The following is a 20,841-nucleotide window of genomic DNA, read 5'->3' as shown; positions in this document are numbered from 1 at the left end:
TTACTTCTGCGCCGGTGGCCACTGGATGGGCTGCTTCACTTGCTGCTGTTCCGTAGGCGGACACTTCTCCGAGAGGGAGCACTGCTCCAGCTCGGAGCAGGGAACAGGGCTCGGCACAGGGATCTCCTTGCACTGCTGCTTCTCCAGAGGGCACGGTGCAGGATCGGGGCAGGGAACAGGGCTCGGCACAGGGATCTCCTTGCACTGCTGCTTCTCCGGAGGGCACGGTGCAGGATCGGGGCAGGGAACAGGGCTCGGCACAGGGATCTCCTTGCACTGCTGCTTCTCCAGAGGGCACGGTGCAGGATCGGGGCAGGGAACAGGGCTCGGCACAGGGATCTCCTTGCACTGCTGCTTCTCCAGAGGGCACGGTGCAGGATCGGGGCAGGGAACAGGGATCGGCACAGGGATCTCCTTGCATTCCTGCTTCTCCAGAGAGCATGGAATTGGTTCTGGGTAAGAAATGGGGACCGGCACAGGGATCTCCGTGCATTCCTGCTTCTGGGGACAAGGTATGGGTTCAGGGCAGGGAACAGGGATTGGCACAGGGATCTCCTTGCACTGCTGCTTCTCCTGGGGACAAGGTACGGGTTCAGGGCAGGGAACAGGGATTGGCACAGGGATCTCCTTGCACTGCTGCTTCTCCTGGGGACAAGGTATGGGTTCAGGGCAGGGAACAGGGATTGGCACAGGGATCTCCTTGCACTGCTGCTTCTCCTGGGGACAAGGTATGGGTTCAGGGCAGGGAACAGGGGTCGGCTCTGGCAGCTCTTTACATGGTAGTTTCTCTGGAGGGCATGGGACAGGAGGAAGAGTTGGTGGTAGCTTGCATTGCTGTTGCTGCTGCTGTTCCTGCAGTGGACACTCAGGTATCACAACAACTGGTGTTTTTCCTTGGTCTGGTTCCACCAGTGGTGCTGTTTTTTCCTGGCCTGGCACCACTACTATGGGGACTGGTTCTGGGCATGGCACTGGGATCTGGATTTCAGGTTGCTGCTGTGGAGGACATGGCACCGGTTCAACGCATGGCGCAGGCTCTTGGCTTTGCTTTGAAATAGTTTTGCTCAGGCCAGGTGGGAGGGTAGTTGGTTGCTTGCACTGCATTTGATGTGAAGACATCTTTGCACCAAACAAGATAATCTGGAAGAAACATCAGAGCGTTATTGCGGCTGCTAAACAAACTGGGTTGGGAGAAGGGTGAAACAATGCCTAAGAAACATGAATCATCTGCAAGGTAGCTCGCTCCTAGCTTCCCACAGCAGATTGGCATGGAAAGAATTATGATTCCCTATTTCTTTTTCATCCTGCCTTTCAGTTCCTGCTCTTATCTTGCTCGTCATTTCTGGTCTGCAGTGTGGGACAGCCCTGCCAGGTCTCTCTGAGGCAGAGTCACTCCTTTGAACCGGGAGCTGATTTGCACTTCAGAGCTCTTCCTCCTGTCATTTAGCTCTTCTCAGTGTGTTAACTCCCTTTCATTTCTATGCTGGAGAACTGATGAGAGGAGCTGGCAAATAACAGACCTGCTGGTTTGGTAGCGGATTCAGAAAGTCAAAATAATAACAAAAAAAAAGACGACTGCTGAAGGCAAGCATTTAAAAACATTTGGCATTTCAATAGGTAGGAAAAAAAATATATAGATCTGGATCCAACAGAATATTTCACATTGATAAAACTGAAGCACTTCATTTGGTTTTGCCCATTTTAAAGTAATTTTCAGATTTTACATGGAAAAAGGGAAAATTAAAGAATGAAAGGTAATTTGAAACAAAAAAAAAGACTTCTTTGCACAGAAATGTTTGAAAATGTTTTGTGTTACTCCAAAGTTTTGAAGTTTACTTTTCTAAATGAACCACTCAGTGAAATCAGTGTAAAATGTGCAGCTACTATGGGGACTAGTGTCCTGTTTAGCTTCTGTCCCCCTCGTTTTACTCTTTATTCTCTCTTTATATGAACCTTTCTCAAACCTGAGCTGCCAAGGCCCCAAGGTAAACCACCACAGCAAGCTGTTAGCATTCTGCAGTGTTGAATTTACAGCAAATATGTGATAAGCCACCTCCTCCTCCTGCTCTGGTTTCACTCTGACTTCATTCGTGATGTAATGGGTGGAGGAAGTCACCCGTGGCACCATCCTTCCAGCTGTCCTGGAAAGAATTAGCTGTGGTGATGCTGCCCTTGGCTCCTGGATTCCCATGGCCACTAATAACCATGGAGCAGGCATGAATTGGAAAAATCAGGAGAGATTTCTTCTCGCAAGGCCAGGAATGTGCAACAGACCAAATGAATTTTCCTAGCAATTTATGAAGCTCCCTCTCTGTGGTGCATTGCCGAAGGCAGCACCAGGCTCACCTTGGCTGGTGCTGGCTCTGCTGTGTCCCTATTTTCCTAAAGACAATGTCAGGGCACAAAGAAGAATTTCAAATCATAGAAGTATTGGTTTGAAGGGACTTTTTAAAGAGCCCTCAATACAGGACTACCACCAACATGGTCACCTGCCCCTTTCAGCACATCTTCAAAGCAGATTTATTTCTGTCTGCCACATCCTTCTAGAGCCTCCAGATCGACATCAAGTGTCACTTTCTATTTTCTTTATTGAAACCTGATGACATCTTGAGCGAAATTAGTATATTGGCCTGAATGTTACAGCACACCAGGAATATTTGCAATCTTCTGTTCTGCACAGCCCTTAGTGCTCACAAATCTACCTTTTACAATATAATTCTTCAATTAAATCAAAGATTAAAAATATTCTTATAATAAATAATGGAATCATAGGAAACAGAGTAAGAAATAATTTTATCTAATCTCATCTTCAGAAAGGATCTAATCAGTGCTTAACTATCCTTAGATTTACATGCCATCTAATTGTGCCTTGCAGAGTCATCCCAAGACTGCTTATCCTACCCCAATGCATGCTGTTTCTTGTCTTTGCAGGAATCTGTTACATATTTAAAGGTAGGTAGCAAATAAATCACTTTTTTAAAGAGTCTACGTACATTAAACCAAGCAGATAAATCATAGACATCCCAGAAAGGTATCAATATCCTCCAACTTACCCTACCGTCCAACAGTTAGATGCACGAAGTCAAGTGGATGGTGGAGCATGGAGGTTTGAGAACTTTTATATGGTTTCAAAGCCCTGCCTTCTGGGAATGAGTCCTCCTAGGTAATGAGCTCATTCTTTCACAACTGCATTTGTGCGTTTCCTCCACAGACTTGTTTTACACGTACGCATTGTGAACAGGCTGCTTTTGGTATAGAAAGCATTTTAATCCCCTTTCTGACTAATGTGACTTAACAAAATCTTTTTCAAATGTGATTAAAGTCATTTTCTTGGGTTGATACCTTCCTCACAGACCCCACCAAAATCTGGGGTCTTGGGATGGTATAACCCAGTGTGGCTCCACTTCGGTCCACATAACTGAGTCATTTCACGTCAGCTAATGATCTTGTCCCTGCTTCTAAAGATACATTTGTGGTTTAAGACTGGGGGATTAACCTGTACTTCTCTTGCCTTCTCACCAGCAACTTCTCTGAAGTGATTTTCTAGTGATTCTATGTATCCACTATGAGCTTTTTTGAATTTTCTTTTTTCCATGAAGACCTCTATAGGTTTCATTCTCTCATTTCAGAATGGATTATTTTGAATGCATGCTACTTGCTGTGGTACAGAGGAGGCAGCTTCTGCCTATCCAAATTTGACAGACGGTGGAGCTGAATTTATCTCCATGTATCATGTGAAAAGTAAAAGGATTTCTAACAGTTTACAAGATTTATCACATCCAAAAGGAACTGGGCCACTGGTTTGGTTGGACACCAGAAGTGTATTTGGAAAGATTCTGCAATTTACCAGAAAAATAAAGGGAGCTTTCAGGGTTCCCAGTGGATTCCCTTAGCATCAGTCCATGTGAAAAGTCTATGGAGTGAAAATGTCTCACTTATTATTAAAAGCACAGCAACCATTTTCCCATTCCCCCAAAAGCTCAAGGAACTATTTGGACACAAATCAGAGAGTCTTCATCTGTGATGGCAGGATTATTTTCACCAGCAGAGATGATGCGTCCCACACAAGGGTGAATTTCATCATATTTGGTTGTTCTGGGACTATCTTTGTCCTGTCTCAAGCATTTTACTAGTGCTCTTATCAGAGCGCCTACTGCAGATGCAATCATGGCAACAGGCTGAGCTGGTACCTGCCGCACATTGGGATTCCTGCAGTGCGAATGTCAGCAGCTGTTTCTAGTGGTGTAACTTCCTCTGTTAATAATCATTTGGCAACCAAAGGGCAGGATACCTGGATTTTAGACCATGTCGCCAGCTCCTGTAGCGTGACTTCATCCCTGCAACTTCCTTTCTTGCCACATCTGCAGGTGGGGTCCTGCACTGCTGCCTACCTGGCTGCCTCTGGGAGCTGATCAGGTTTTAATTTCCAACCTTTGCTAGCAAGGGGTAAAACTGCAGCTCAGGATCTATTCCTGACTCAGGCCTCACCTATGCTAGCTGCAACTGCTTTTCTGCTGATGCCAACTGCAGCTGCAGCTCCGCTGGAGGCAGAACTAGGACACTTTCCAACCGTAGAGAACCTGCCCATCCACTTTCTAGGTAGGATCATGCTTTGCCATTATCAGAATGGCCTTTCTGCTGAGATTTGCTCCTGGAATAGCATTCCTCAAAGCAGAAAGGAGGGCTAATAAGCTTAAACTCAGAGAAGAAAAAACTTGCATTTTATAATTATTACAAGTTTTGGCCTAAAGAGACCAGAGCATCAGGGCTTGGGAGGAGAGGCGGTGCATTACATTAAATCAAATATTGCAGCTGAAAACAATGAATGTATGCCTTCAGCTTAGCGCTTCAATAGCCTTCATTATGTCCATCAGTTAGAGCACCTGAGAGCAGCAGTGCACGTAGCACCTGCGGACCAGTGCTGAGACTGGTTATGGGCTGCACTGCCATGGCCCTGTCTTGAGACACTGCTTTTATTAAGCAAGCATTCAGATTTCTGGAATATGTAGCCACTCTGGGCATCAAATTTCCAGCCTCAACTTGCAGCATCCAGTGATTAAAGAAAATCACTTTCCATAGCTGGAAGGGAGACAACCTGAGCCCTGTCTGGAGATCAGGAGGTGGGGCTCTCCTGACTTTAAGCCCTGATTGGGATCCAGATCTGCAGAGGCTTGAGGAGGTCACTTCACCAGCAAATCAGCAACCTCAGCAGAAAAAACGGTGGTAATTATCATGGAAGAGGCTCTGAAGTCAGTCCTTGGAAAGGGAGTGAATGTTTTTCCCATAGCAGAGGTGTAATTGCTTTCCCCTTCCATGTGACTTGCACAAAGACTATTTTTAGAGGCAAACAACCTATGAGTGAAACTTGCCTTACTCAAACATTTGGGGAACTACGGGAGGAACGTGCATCGAGGATGGTGGCTTCACAGCGAACGTGGAGCTGCTCAGCTCCTGGCTCTCACCTGGCAGAGTGTGGCTCTGCTCCCAGTCCGTACTGAATTTAACCCATTAATCCCAGAGAACTTGTAATACTACAAGGGAGAAAAACCCTGTCCTGTTCCTATCTTCCTTCCTACCCAGAAAATGCCACTGCAGCTCCTTCACAGCTTGTGCAGGCGCTGGGCTGCCATCAGCCCTGTAGAGTCCTTGAGTAATTAATTAAGTAACCAAACAACTAAGACATGCAGGGAGGGAGACAGCAGTTATGCTATTTGCCAGGCATGGAGGTCTGTAGCTGTCTATCTTATCTCACTTATTATTGAGAGTGAATGTCTCGGCATCTCTAAGGATCCTGAGCTCTGTCTGCTATATCACTTCAGCCTGGGAAAAAAAGATGAGATTTCCAGAAGCAAAGGCCACTGCAGATGTTATTGGCCCAGGATGAGAAAAGCTCGCTGTGATCCAGGTCTCATGTCTGCAAGGATATTCCTTCATTTCTCACTCTCTCTAGGACTTTGAACCTTTGTGCCCAGAGAAAATGATTTGAGGAAAATATTACACTCCTGGATTTCATGTCATGGTGTAATCCAGAAGTTGCCAGACTGGATCTCCCAAGACATGGCTCGCCCTGATGGCTTAATTAGACACCATTTCGTTAACACCCCATCTTGTTCTTTATTATTGTCATCACTTTAGGGTGGACGCCTTGATTAACTCATCTCACGAGACAAAAGACAATTACTTGTTACCAAATTTCCTAGTATCGGTCTGTCTGCTGGTCCAGTCACCCCTGCACCTGCAGACCGTGTGGTCTCTCCTAGCGCAGGAGGCTCCGAGGGTCAAGGCATGCTACAGGAGACGAAGAGCTGGTTCTCTGCTGTGGGAGTCTGTGCAGAGTCTCTGTGATCTGCTTCTTGGCAATGCTTTCCTAATTCCCAGCCTAAATTTAGTCCTAATTACTGCTGAGTTACCACTTCTCAGGCAGAGCAGATGGCCTCATTGAAAACCCACTGGGCACCACAGAAACACCGCGCGGGCAGTCAGCACGGCAGAGAGCCCGGATCTCTGCTGCTTGGCTCGTGCACCGAGCTCAGGACGGACTTGCTGGGGTTGAGCCTGCAATCAGCCTCTTCCAGCCGCCGCCCGACGATGAGTGCTCGCAAAGTAGAGCAGCCCGGGGGTCACCCGAAGTTTGCACTCAAGTTTGCAGCACTGCAGCTGGGGAGCGGGGTGCAGCAAGGGTGCTGGACTGTGTTTCAGGCTTCCCCCCCCCCCACCTTGGGAGAGGGTGAAATATCAGCTCGCTGCAGCATCAGCTGGCAGGGGTCTGGCGGTGGGGAGACTGTGTGCAGATTACGGGCGCTTTATGCTTCCAAAATAGGCAGAAAAGGCCTTAAATGTCCCCAAGATTCAGGCCCTGCATTCGAAATTTTTGATGTCAATTTGCTACTCGCATTCTTTTTATTATTCTTTTGGGGCAGGACCAAAGCCATGGGGTTTTAAAGCAGAGCGTTTGAAAAATGTCTAAAGAAAAATGGGCTTTCATGCTTCAGGTGTGGCCAACACAACAGTGATCTGCTGCTAAAATAGAAAATGCCTAAGAAGAGAGAGTTTTTTCTCCTAAAGGACAAGGAAAAAAAATAAAAAGTTTCTGTGATTTGGACCATCCAGGACTACAAAAGATGCAGACATCATGTACTGTACAAGCCCACAGGAGGCAGGGCTCCCTGACTATATAAGGATCTTTTCAATTCCCCAGACTCTTATTTTGTTTTTGCATCATTCATTGCTTCACTGGTGGGTTGGGTAAGTTTGATTTTGAAGCATGTATTAAATATTGCTAATTAGGCTTGTCATAATACGACTTACTGCAGGGGCAAATGTAGCATCATAATTTGATGGTGACAATTTTAGACTCTTCCACCTGCAAATGGGATTAAATGAGATTAAATTGCAGAGACTGCAGGCTCTAGGAATTAAACTGTCTCTTCTCCTGCTGTTTCTGTGCCTGTGCAATGCCACTGATTGATAGAGATAATCTTGGTTTATACCTGTGCCACTCTTCCGACTTTGATGGCATCACTCCATTGCACAAGGTGGTGATGGGGGTGAATCAGGCCCAGAGGACTTGGATTAATACGAACATGACTTGCGCTGTAAAGCTAAGATGGCACTGTTAGCTGCATTGCTATGGAAAGATGAAGTTTAAAAAGTTTCGTATTTCCAGAACATCTGTTTAAATAACATGTTCTGGTTGTTAGGACAAATTCCCTGGGGAGGGGAAGGAAGGGATGAAGTCTAGAGCTGCAGGAGAGCAGAAGGGAGGATTTTGAGGAGCGTTGTAGCTTTGCACGAATGCTGCGCCTGCCCAAACAGACTTTGATCCAGCCTAGGTGTTCTTGGGGGTTTCTGGTTTGCAAACCAGTATCAGCAAGGTTGGGTGCTGGAGGTGGATCATCTGACAAGGGCTGGCTAATGAAAGGAACTTGGAGTAGATGAAAGCAAAGCAAGAAGATAGCATGGGAGGGAAAGTCATTGGTCTTCAGGCTTGAGAGAGGGAATTATCTTGGATCTCCTGCTTTCCATAGCTCTGAGTCAGTCATTGAAACCACAGCAATCCTGAGCTCTCACGGTTCACTTGTTCCTCACACTGGTGTGCAAATTAGGGCTAAATTACCAATGTTTCTAGTAAGATTGCTGCTGTGGCTGCTTTTCTTTCCTCTCTTTGCAACAAAAAAATGGTGCAATATTTCCTTTCTTTTAAGCCACTACACTAAGTTTTTTCCTATGATATTTTTCTCAGTCCCTGGCCTGGCAGCAGGATGTCGTTGCAGTTAACCCCACAGCAAAGCAAGCAAGCAGCCTGTCCGACCCCCATCGCGGCGGCAGAGCCAGAGCCACCAGCAGCCAAAGAACCACAGAAGAAGCCCAAGGAGCTGCCTGCAACACAGCTTTTTGCACCAAAACCCGAGCAAGGCCCACCACCCACTGAGGCACCCGCTTCTGTGCCGCCCCTGGAAGAGCAGCAAAAGAAACAGCTGAGCCAAAGGCCTCTAAAGCGAAAGTAGCTGCTGTGCATGGAAAACGTGGCGAAGAAACAAAATCCAGAGCGCGCTGCAGCTAGCTCAGGGCACTTTACGGAGGATCTACTACAAATATTTCACACTTTCACCTTCTCTGGGTTAATACTTCGTTTTGCTTATGCTTTTACTCCATTCATGGGCAAAGCTGCTGGCAACTGTGTGGCCAGGGGGTCTCTGTACCAGCTCGTGCTGCTTTTGCAGAGGGGAGAGCTCCAGTCCTGAGCACATTCCTCCACATCCAGCTTTCCTCTGTAATGGAAGCCCAGCTAGTGTAGGTGATGGGTAGGGACGCTGGGAAAAAGTCACTTGCATCAGTGTCATAACTGTTAATTCAAGCACTTTATAAGTCTCCAGGGCTACTACGATCCTGCAGTCCGATTTTCTATAGAGACTGAACTCCACTGAGCCTAATAACACCTGGAACAAAGAGGTGTGCTGTGGCTACTAATTGCATAACAGCAAGAGTTCATTAAGTAATAAAATGATTTTAAAATGAAGAAGGAGCCCAAGTGAGGAGCATTTCCTTCTAATACATGATGGCCTCCAGTATTATTAGATCATTGAAATGGTGGCACTGTGGATTTATTGCTTACTGGGCTAATAATATGCTAAGTTTTGGTGTCTACAGCCTCTGTGCTGCTTTCTAATTACAAGTCTGATACAATAAAAATGTGCAATCTGTGCTTACTCCCCTGTGTTTCCTTTACTCTCTGTTTCCCCCTCCCTGCACACACGTTAGTGCCCTGCAGTGATCGAACAAGCAGACTCGCAGGGCACGCAGCTCTGCTGCTGTTCCAGCATGTTTTAAATGCCCGGAAGCCCGTGTATATGAACAGCTAGAATAGAGCAGCTCTTACAGAGGTAGGCACAGGCTTGCAGGAGGTTCTGGCTGGGCTGCATGGTGCACTGACAACTTGATATAAATTTGCATTGGTGTGTTGGTGCAACAAGAATGAAAACATGAGGGTCCTCTGATGCAAAGGCTGGGTTGAGTCACCAGCTTAAAGCATCTTCCTGGAGAGAGCAGGCAACCAAATTTGGTTTCCCAACTTTCCCCAGAGCAGCCGGTCCCGCCAGGTGCTGCTGCGCGGGCGGGTGCTGCACTCTAGCGGCTTCGCCGTGGCTGGAGGAGAAGGCCCTGCCTGGGCCAGCCGGGAGGAAAAGGCCAGGAGCAGCCCTACGCAAGGCTGGCTGCCAGCAGGATGCCTCCACGCTTGGGAGATGCTGAGCAGAACTTGGTCATGGTGGCACTTCTCCAAGACAAATTTCTTGCCTCGAAGGAGGACTCCCTTCCTTGCGCTTTGCTTTTTTAGCCTAACACACTTTGCTGTGTGCTAGGTTTAATGTTTCCTTCTCCACGCACTAGTTTTAATGCTCAACAGCTCCCTGCAGTTGCTGCCTCCTGCTTTACAGCTCTGTGTTGAGTTTAACAGCATCTGCTCGTTACTGTTAATGGAGCAAGGCTAATTTTACACCACTTGAGCTTGCAAGCCAATATCCCAGGTCCCACCTGGCCTATTTGCCTCGTTTCTTCTCCCCACTTTAGGACTGCCTTGCTCTTTTTCAATTTCTGGCTTTGGTGCTGGCAGAGAGCAGTGAATTCCTGGCAGCTGGGCTCATGCTCCGAAATCGCCGCAGCATGACGGCACTCCTCCGCACTCCTCCCTTATTAAAGGGTGGGTGGTACGTTCCCGAATGCCTCACCTGGCATCTCTTCCAGGATGTTTTCTGGATCCCTCTTCCTACTTCATGCCACAGCTCTATTTTTATTTCTTTCTCCACCTTGGTCTTGTGCTGTTTTCGAGGCTGTCAGATGAGTCGCACATGTTGAAGCGTCCAGGAGATTTTCTTAGATGACTGCCACTTTGGGGCAGGGTTGGTTGTGTGGATAAGGTGGATACAGCCAGGAGATGCTCAGAGAATGACAACAGAAGCACACATTTTTGCAGGCATCGTTGTGTGAAAGTGAAACATTCATTAAATTGCTGCACAGTGAAAGTCTCCAGAACTGTTGCACTGCCAAAGTTAAAATGGAGCCTAATAGAGCTTATGGGATTTTTCTTTCTCTCTTTAGTCCTGTAGGTTTGGGGTGTGCTGCTCAAGCGAGTTCAGATACATAATCTTACCGAAACTACCAGGTATGAAAATAAAAAACAAGTTATTGTTGTGCTCAACTAACTGATACTTCCCTGGACTTTCAATATTTTAGGTAGCTTCACAAGGAGTGAATTCACAAGGACTGGATTCACATCCAATCAAGACCTGGATGGAATTAGGATTTGTGTGAAGGTTGAGGCACTGCTTGCACACAGAAGAAATAGGTATTTAAGGGACAATTCATCTGACAATGTACCTATGAAAGCACTGATTTCATCTCCAGTGAGTTTAAAAAATTAATCTCCCGATTTTCTATCCAGTTCCTTTAAGCTGGGCGCAGTGTGTGATAAGAAGGTGACTTGCTGCGAGTGTCACCGCAGAACTGGAGGAAGGTCTGCTCTTGATGCTGCTCGTGGTCTCCTGCGCTGCTAGTCACAGCTCTGACAGCTGAGCACGTTAGGTAATAGGTGCAATCAGAAGTGACTGTAGCCTTTTCCATTCATTTGGGAGTCACTGGGTGGTATGTTCCCATGGCTCCAGTATCAGCTGATGATCTTGGAATCATGGGAACACTGTGGCGTGTGCAGCCAGATGCTCTCCAGAGCTGCGTGAGCTAATGATCAGGTTCACTATCAACTGGAATGATGAACTGCCCCATGAATCTGTGATCCTCTCCAAGGGGATGATGTGAATTTTACTAAGAACCCTTCTTTTTCCCCAAAGAGGCCATCATCCTCTGTCCAACCTGCACATGCCGTGCTGTAAAGGCCAGATGAGGAGTGCCGCTGGGTCTTACCAAATGAGCTGCAGTGATCGAAGTTGGAGAAGGGACATGGAATGGTCAGGACTGCCACCATGCAGCACGAAGCCAACAGAAGGTCTATCTGAACAACGGAAACAGGCTCCGAGCTGGGTCTCAGATGTCCCCCGTCGTTGCTGACCACCAGGCTGTTTGCAGGAACTTTGAAGGCTGCCCCAGTGGGTTCCCTGCAATGCCACTGCTGCATGGTGTTGTGCCCATGTCTGCCTTGCAAAACCCCCTGGGGCAGGAGATGCCACTGTCATCTGCCTCTCCGAATGCCACACAGTCTTCCCATGCCAGGAAGGATTATACAAATGATAATTGGTCTTACCATGGGGACCTGACATTTAACGACTCATCCTTGGGGATGAGTACGCTGATGCTAGTCACCAGAAGTGTTGCGCGCAGAAAGGATTTTGCACAGGCGCTAATAGGGTATGTCGTGAGCACCTCATGCCTTCGAGGCATGTCTAGAAGATGTATAAAAGCTCTCCCTCTATTAGGTCTCATTGGTCACATCGCAAAGTTGTTCTCATCCAGGAGCTGGGTAAGTCTGGTTTGTGCTGAGCCTCTGTAGCCACTGAAGTCTGAATTTATTCTGCTCTTGTATAAATATGTGTATATATATATATATATATATATATATATATAAGTATGCTTAACAGGAAAGATTTTGCCAAACTGGAGGGGTTTGGATCGCTGTGCTGGGGTGGGAGTGTGCTCTCTTACAGTGTCTCTAGTGGGGCCTCCAGCTCCACTAGCTGCTTCTGGAAAAGCCAAGGAAAGGCTGTTATCAGCCAATGGAGCGCTGCTGATGTAGTTTGCTTTGGGGGGTGAAGGAGGTGCCTGGCAACGGTCAGAATTGCTTTGGTGCATCAGAGAGCACAATGCTGCAAGAAATGTGAGCACGCCAGTGCTCAGCTGTGGTAACTCTACCCTTTAACAGCTCTGGTTCCGTAATGAGCATGAGCTTTGTCATGCCAGGACCAAGGTGTGAACCTTTGCCTGCCTGGTTTTACAGGGTTACCAAGCCCTGGGTGCTTTGGGGTTGTTTGCTCCTCTGGCCACAGCAGATGCTCAGAGCTGAACACCTTGAGCTGCTTGTTTCCAGGCTGGGGGCTTTTTATCTGCTCATGTAAAAGATACCAGAGATGGTCACCGAACAGAAAGCAGAAGGGGAGAACTGGGTTCGGAGGTTGAAATACAGCTCTGACGTCGGGAGGTCTTCTACTGCCCTCGGGGGTTAATTCTTCCCCTTGTAGGTCAAGGTGGTGGAAGGGGTGAGTGGCTGTTCAGGGCTGGCTGTGGTATCTAACCCTGCTTGTGTCTCCAAGTGCTCTTGCTGTTTGAGATAATACCAGTGTCAGAATTAAGAAGGAAGGGGCAGGTCCTCAGCTGCTGCTGGCAGGGGTGGGAGGCAGGGAGACGCCGGCCCTGGCACCTCCCTGAGGGCTCTGCTTCTCCCCTGTCCTTGCAGTCTTGCTGAAGCCTTGACAAGATGTCGTGCTACCTGCCGCCGAGCCTCCCTGCCATGTACCAGGAACCCCTCCCCGTGAAATGCCCGCCGATGTACACTGCCCAGTGCCAGTCGGTGCCGGTCCAGTGCTCGGTGCCATGCACCCCGCAGTATGTGTCCCAGCAGCGCTTCTCAGGCTCCAGTTTCTCGCAGCAGCAGTGTGTGACCAAGTGCGTGCCGCAGCAGCAATATGCAACCAAGTGTGTGCCACCACAGCAGTGTGCGACCAAGGGCTTCCCGCAGCAGCCATGCATGACCAAGTGCGTGACAACTTGTGTGCCGCAGCAGCAGTGTGCAACCAAGTGTGTGCCGCAGCAGCAGTGTGCAACCAAGTGTGTGCCGCAGCAGCAATGTTCAACCAAGTGTGTGCCACAGCAGCAATGTGCAACCAAGTGTGTGCCACAGCAGTGTGCAAACAGGTGTGTGACCACCTGTGTCCCGCAGCAGCCGAATGTGACCAAGTGCATCCCCCAGCAGCAGTGTGCCACCAAGTGTGTCCCGCAGCAGCCGTACGTGACCAAGTGCATCCCCCAGCAGCAATGTGCCACCAAGTGTGTGACCACCTGTGTCCCACAGCAGTGTGCCACCAAATGTGTCTCGCAGCAGTACATGACCAAGTGTGTCCCACAGCAATGTGCCACCAAGTGTGTGACCGCTTGTGCTCCACAGCAGTGTGCCACCAAGTGTGTCCCACAGCAGTGTGCAACCAAAAGCGTGGCCACTTGTGCCCCGCAGCAGTGTGCCAGCGAGTGTGGGATGGCGTGTGCCCCACAGCAGTGCCAGCCAGGTGGGGTGAAGATTTCCAGCCATTCGAAGAAGTACTGCTCTGCCTCAAAGTGGCCTTGGTAAAACGGAGCAGCGGGATGAGAGTTCCTGGAAACAGAGCGAGCTGCAGCTTTGGGCCAGGGGTTATCGATCTCCTTTCAGCCCCTGCCAGATAGTTTCTTTCGCTTAGTTCCTCCTTGTCTCTGCGTTCCAGCATTTCCCCTGTAGGTAGCTTTATCTTGGAGCAGGGTGCAATCGTATTTCCCTGGCTACTTTCCAGGTGTCTGTGGCTTGTTCCTTAGTCTGCTATAATAGTCTAGTGGGATGTTAAGGTCTCATCTAGTTGCAATGTATACTGAAAATAAACCCTAAAGATTAAAAAAGAAGGTAAAATAGAACCACCTAAGGAATCCAGCTCAGGACACACAGGAGGACTGGTGACACCGTGGCGCGTGGCAGCTACTCCTGGCGAGCTCCAGGACCACATCGGCTCCGTGAAGCTGCATTTACTATCAGATTTGGAAGAAAAACATAAATTTGCTAAGCAAACATGCTATAAGTCCCATTCCAGTGGCCTTCATTTAGGAAGGTGCTCTGAATTCCCTCCTGCTGTAAAACGCTGGCTCTGCGCTGGCGTCAGCAGACTCCCAAATATTTACAGATAGGATTTCTGGCTTGGTGAGGCCGGTCTGGTTGCAATTTTTATACACTAACATTTCCTTGCGCTTACTTACTTTAATTAATATTGAAAATACAGCTTGAAACAAAAGAAAACCTTTGAACTATCACAGGAAGAAGTAGCACCAATGTTTTGTAAGTGTTTGAGATACAGAAGTCATTACCTGTGTCGTTATGCTGCCTAAAGATGTGGACACTACATTGTATTGAAAACACTTTACATATATGTAGGCATATTTATGTTTATATTTAAATAAATACAGTTCTATGGCCTCAAAATTAGATACCTTGTCTTTCTGCCCTCTGGTGGTTCTCTCTCTTTTTTTGCATTTATTAAATACAATGAACTCCTATCCAAAAAGGATAACAATTCTGCAATATATCGTTGCATTAGGAAAATGAGAAGGCGACTGCTCAGGATAAGTAGTTCAGACGTCGTTAGAGGGCGAAACCCAATGTCGCAAGCGGTGGCGGCGGGCGTGCCGGGGGCCGGGAGGCTGCTCCGCGTCCGGCCCCGGGATACCGGGAGGTGCCCGAGAGCCGCGCGGAGCAAAGCCTGGTGTCCGGCCGCCTCCTGCACCCTTTCTCCAGCGCCTCTTCCCCAAAATCGCGACTTTCCCTAAGGAACCAATTCCCGGCGGCTGGACACTTGTTTTTTTCTGCAAATCGGGAGGTTTGCATGGAGCTGGCACACAGGGCACGTTTCGGGAGACGGATGCGACAGAGCCTGATCCCGGCCCTGCCTCTGACTCATGCCTGCCACCGAGCGACCGCAGCGCGGCGTGCCTCAGTTTCCCCTCTGCTTAATTGGGAATAATAACAGACCCCGCAATAATGCGCCGTGTGGCGCTACGAGTCTCTCCAAGATTAAAGGATTTCAGAGAACTTTGCAGAGGCTAATTAGGAGTGTTTGGATGACAGCGCATGATGTTATTGTCGGGTTAATGTTTGCTACCTGACCTGGAAATGTAGGTAGGATTTAGCGCTTTCTTCTTCAGACACAGAAAATAAAATAAGTCTGGAGAAAGCATTCTTTCAGTTTATTGCATCTCTCAAAATGTTGGCATTGACAGGGAAAATAATACACAGTTCATCTGCATTTTTTTCTTTGATACCAAGGGAGACTTTTGTTGGAAAAAACAAAAAAGGGAAGAAAGCCAAACAATCCTCCAGGCTTTTGGGATCTCTGGTGAAAACAGAAATAGGGAATAAACCCAGGGATTCATTAGCTAGATATCAATATTCTGCTTCAAATCAGTAAGAAATTTCCCACCTACTTTATGAAAAGTTAACTTGTTTCACCCCTTTTTTCTTCCAGGGTACAGGATCACCCATGCATTCCCAGCAGGCCAGAGTCCAGATGATGGGTGTCAGATTTTCATTAAAGAAAAAATGCCAGAGCCTTTGCTTGGACAGATGTGACTACCTAAAAATGTCTTCCAGCTCTCAGCAATGCTCACGTCGCGGTTAATCTTCCCCGGGGTTTGCTCCCGGAGCAGACAGGGCCCAAAGGGAGGGATGACGGCGGCAGGGAGGGCAGCAGAGCAGGAAACGTCGTGCAGTTTTCAGGGCAGCAGCTCGGCGTGATTCAGGTGCCTTTCCCTGGGCTACCTGAGAGTCGTTCCTGGGCTGCATTTTCAATGTATGCACTTGGAAAGCTCTGGTGGAAAAGCAGCCCCAGCTGCCCCCGGTGCCCTTAGCTGCAGCCCCAGCTGCAGCGCCTTTGCAGCCCATTTGCAGCTTGTTCTGGTGCCGGGCGCTGGGGTTTGCGGCGCCAGGGTCACAAGCAGCTTTTGCACATGATATATTTTGCCTGCAAGGGGCTTCTGCTGGTTTTGAGCCTCCAGCACGGATAGGAGGTTTGCCCTCCTGGCGTGGCCAGCCATCCCTGGCAGCACGGAGCTGCACGTGGCTCCGCTGGGGCAATTAAACCCGGCCACGCCGCCTCGCCGCCCCTGGGCACTTATTCACTGTATAAAAGCCCTGCTGTCACCAGGCTCTCCCAGGCTCTTCTCTCCAGTCCGTCTCACTGATGAAGCGGGTAAGTCTGGCTTTCAGCGGTGCTCCCAGAGAGGCCGGTTTGCTCCTGGGTGGCCGGCACAGGCGGAGGGCTGGTCGGCGGGCTGGAGGAGACGCGTCCTCGGGGGGGCTGCTGCCTCCAGCACCATGGCTGTAAGAGCTGGAGAACCTCATCCGTGGTGAAGACCGCCAGGAAGGCGCTTTGGATGGACTGTGAACGTGCAGGAGGGGGATTCGAGGGCTCCCCTACGCTTCCTTAGATATAGTCCAAAGGAGGCCACCGACTATCTACGGGGCTCGATGTCAGCACTCGGATGTGAGACCATGTATGAAGAAGCAAAGCCCTTAGTGGAAGCAGCAAGGGAATTTTGCCACTGTTTTGAGGATTTGAATAGAGCAGCTATGCAGATGATGGCAAGGAGCTGACCTGCTTCTGCACCAAAGTGCAAGTTAGCAGCCAGACTCCCCAGCTGAGTCTGAACAAGTCAAAACTTATGCTTGGTTAATAATGATAAAAATAAGGCTGAGATGTGGACAACCCCCTGGAAGCAAGTAACCCCCCTACTTTAGCGGGCTCTGGCCTTGATGAGAGTCACCAGATACTTTAATGTTGTACATGGAAAAGGAACCATTGCTATTGTTTTCAGACTTGTTATTTTTATTGGCCCATAATTATTTTAATGACAGTGATTATGAGTTTTTATTAATGATAGTTACACAGCATTGTATTGTTAATAGTCATACAGTGACAGGTTTTTGGAAGATAAAGCATCTTGTCCTAACTCTAGGCAGACACAGGGGTGTTCAGGAATTGCAGTTTCTTTATGGGCATTTAACTGTATGCCAAGCACTGCTGAAATGTGTATGGGGGGGGGGGGATTGGATCAGGGCACCTCTAGCACATCAGCGTTCCCAGTTCCTGTCCCAACTTGGAAGCTACCATCAAAATCAGTGTTTTCCTGAGAGGGGAGTGAAGCTGGGTGGTTTCTCCAATTACTCCGAGTGCCAAGGCAATGGAGAGGGTTTGACTTGATTAGTGATGGGACAGTACCTGCTGGGTCCCTTTCCCCAAGATGCAGGGGCCTGGACTTTCTCACCACTCCGGTTTTATGGAGTGCTTAGGAAAGCTTCTCGTGTTTGCTGTTCTTGCTTTTCTTAAAGCTTGCCCACGTGCCAATGTACGGATGGGAGCGCGGCGCCTGTAGAGGCGGTGAGGCTGGCGTTACGCTAGCTAGCACCGAACCCGGTAATCGCACAGGTCTGTCTTTTGTCCCGTCCATCCCGAGGGGATGGTGTGGACGAGCAGTACGTGCTGGGATCCCTGCTGTCCCGAGCTACTGTCGCCCTGAGCTGCCTAATTGAGCTGCAGCCTGGGCTCGCCCGCGTGGACGGCAGCCACGCCTGGGTGTTACGGCCTGGACGCACCTTTAATTTTGGGTCATCTTTCATCTTTCACGCTTTGGAGTTGCAGGGCATGAGCTTGCAAGCATGTCCCAGTGGGGAGGCAGGAGGCTTGCAGCAAATGGGACGTGGGGTCAGGATGCTGCTTCTCCTTTGCAAAACGCTTTGATGACTGCTTGCTCGGTCTTTGGGCAACGTGCCTGGGATCCCTGGAGGTTTCTGGGCTCTTAGAAGGAGGGTGTGGGGCCCCGAGCTGCTCAGGTAATTGCAGCCTCTTCTCTGAGCTGGTGCATGCCTCCGGCAGAGCCGAGGTGCAGGCTGCACCTGCGGGAAACGGCAGGTCCCCCGTCACAGAGGTGGCCAGTGTGCATGTGAACTCTCCACCTTTTTCTTGCTTCTTTTTCTTTTTTTTCAGGCATAACCACCTCGCACGACCATGCACTTTTACGGGGAGCAGTACAAACACGTCTGCCTGCCAGGGTCTGGCTACATCACCGAGAGCCTCCAGGTGTGCGCGCCCCAGGCTGACGTGTGCAGCACTACGTGTCACCCACTGAGCATCACCAAGAGCCCGATGCCGAGCTGGTCCGGCTACCTGCAGCCCTTCATGCTGGTGCACCCGCAGCCAGCCGTGGCCCCGCCGCCCCTGCTGCGCTGCCAGCCCTATGCACAGCAGTGCGTCCTGCTTGGCCCAGAGGCCTGTGAGACCACTTGCCTTCTGCCCTGCGCTCAGCCTGGCGAGGAGCCAGGCACCATGCAGAGCCTCCGGTCCTGCGAGACCTGCTGCCTCGAGAAAAAACACGTGGCCAAGAGCCTGCCGCCGTGCGCGCCCAAGTGCCTGGAGCCAAGCAAGCTCAGGTTCCCCCCGTGCGGGATCAGGTACTCATCCTCCTGCAAGAACGAATGCACGGTGCAGCGGGGCTCCAAGTGCTGCCCGCCGCGGGCAATGCCCGGCGGGTACTCGCGGCCGCTGCAGGGGTGCACGGAGTGCCCGCCGCCGCAGGAGTGCGTGCTGCAGGAGTGCGTGCTGCAGGAGTGCAGCAGCAGCTTTCCCCCGCAGCGCTGCACGAAGGGCTACCCCACGCAGGAGTGCATCACCGAGCTCCCGCCGCAGCCCCACGGCGCCAAGTGCCCGCCGGGGCAGGGGGCGAAGGGGTGCCCGCCGGCACCGCAGTGCCTCCCCAAAGGCTCACTGCCGCCGGATGGGGCCAAGCAGAGGTGCTCGGCGACCCAGTATGCCTCCAAGTCCGGCTGCATCCACCCGTGTGCCCCCCAGCACGTGTGCCGGCATCATGCTGGCAGAGGGAAAGGCTCAAGCCACAGCAAGAAGAGCTGCTGCGCTGCCAAATGGCTCTGCTGAAAGAGCCCAAGGAGCCGTCGTGAAAACAGCAAGCTGCATAACCCAAAGCTATTTCTTTCCCTCTGTTCCTCTTCCCAACCCTTGAAGGAGCTTTGACTGCACTTTCCCCTTATTTTCTCAACATTACATTTGTAGAGTGTATTGCCTTTTAGGACTCCATTTATTTCTGCGACAGAGAATACCTTAGTGAGAAGTTAAGCAGCTGGAGCAGGTGATAAAACTTTGAACTTTAAATGGATACAGCTCTGCTGTAGTGTCTGCACCTGTGAGAGGTTTTTTACTATTACTGGATCAAATATATTCTCCAGCTGTACCAGTCACATTAAATCTCAGGGTTGTGGCTGGATTCCTGCTCTCATGTCTGATTTATTCTCTGTTTTTCTAAAACTGTTTCTATGGCTGACTGCCAGGCAAAATTATTCCCTCTTGTTACAACACAACTTTAAGCAAAATAGTGAAAGCAATTTTGCTTTTAGGATTAGAAAGATTTCCTGGGTGTGGGACTAGATTTTGGCATAAAATTGTTAGCTGGACATGTGGCTAAAGATGTGCAGGCAGGTACTTAGAGGAAGGCTTTGTTAAAGGAATGAGAGGTGATCTCCAGCAAGAAGTTTGCCTGCTCAGCCACACCAGCACGTAGCTGGCTGCACCTGGCTGAGCAGGGCACGATGTGGTCCTGCCCTGCTAGACCAGAGCAAGAGCCCTGCTGGCACATCCCACTCTCCTGGGTGCTTTTGTCCCTTGACCACTCCCTTTGGAGCCAACTGGGAAAGGGGTGATGTGGGGTAGCTGCCTGCGACGATGGGGGAGAGGGTGATGCAGAAGGTCTATTGCAGGGCTGCAAACTGGCGTGGGCACAGCCTGGGCTGCAGGTGCTGTCAACATCACTAATCTGTGTTTACAAACATGCAACCAGACCGAGAGCTAACTGTCCCCTCCAGCTGTTCCTGGGACATGTGATTTCCTAGACAGCAGGAAATAACTATTTTGCTTGATCAATATTTTGATTTCCTAATACATGTGTAAGGGGTGAAGTCCAAAGCATGTTTCTGTGCATGCTGGCTGCACACACCAAGGTTCTCCCGGGACCGAGAGGTGCCCTGCACAGGGCTGCAGCCTGGGAGCCCTGGAGGACCCCATCCCCTGGGGACAGGAGCTCTCTGCCACCTTCTGAGGGTGCTGGGAAAGCTGATGCCATCTCCAGCTGCTGCTTTGCTCTGCCACCCCAGCTCTCGGGGTGAATCCCAGCAGGAATGTTTCCTTGTGTCTCCTCAGCAGTGTCCCGAACGGGCCAAGCAGATTTCTGCAGATTTCCTTTTCAAATAAAGCAACAGATTTGTCCACAAAACAGCTGCCTCGTGGCTAGCCCACCTCAGATAAACGCCTTTCTTACACCAGCTCCATCCACAGCCTGGCTCTGCTTCGCCCTCGCTCACCCTGCCGGAGACTTTCCCAGGAGTCTTCTCCCACAGGTCGGCACCCTGCTTTCAACGCCGGGTGCGGCGGTGCGGCACCGGGGTGTGCAGCCGTTAGAGGGAGATGGAGCATCACGATCCAGGTACAAACCAATGTGAACAAGGCTGGTGAGAAGGCTTTCCACCTTTGAAAAATCTGAGCTTCTCTTTCTGTGGTTTCGCTCAGGGCAAAGGGGTTGCGCTGACATGATGACACAAAACGCAGC

General features: G+C 49.8%; 2 protein-coding genes across 2 annotated transcripts; one reads left to right on the top strand and one right to left on the bottom strand.

The window, feature by feature from the left end:
* Positions 1–1,119, bottom strand: LOC134152499 (keratinocyte proline-rich protein-like). Its single transcript, XM_062597927.1, has one exon. The coding sequence runs from the start codon at positions 1,117–1,119 to the stop codon at positions 1–3; it is 1,119 nt and encodes a 372-aa protein (XP_062453911.1).
* A 10,595-nt stretch (positions 1,120–11,714) lies between these two features.
* Positions 11,715–19,160, top strand: LOC134152335 (keratin-associated protein 10-4-like). The gene is given in 4 exon segments (XM_062597601.1): positions 11,715–11,736; positions 12,897–13,724; positions 17,686–17,895; positions 18,223–19,160. Coding segments are annotated over 4 exon segments (1,998 nt in total).
* Positions 19,161–20,841: the final 1,681 nt, after the last annotated feature.

The sequence above is a fragment of the Rhea pennata genome, chromosome 31 (genome assembly GCF_028389875.1).
Source record: "Rhea pennata isolate bPtePen1 chromosome 31, bPtePen1.pri, whole genome shotgun sequence".
NCBI classification, from domain to species: Eukaryota; Metazoa; Chordata; class Aves; order Rheiformes; family Rheidae; genus Rhea; species Rhea pennata.
Note: the sequence above shows the minus strand (reverse complement) of the source record. Positions and strands in the feature narration are given on the sequence as shown.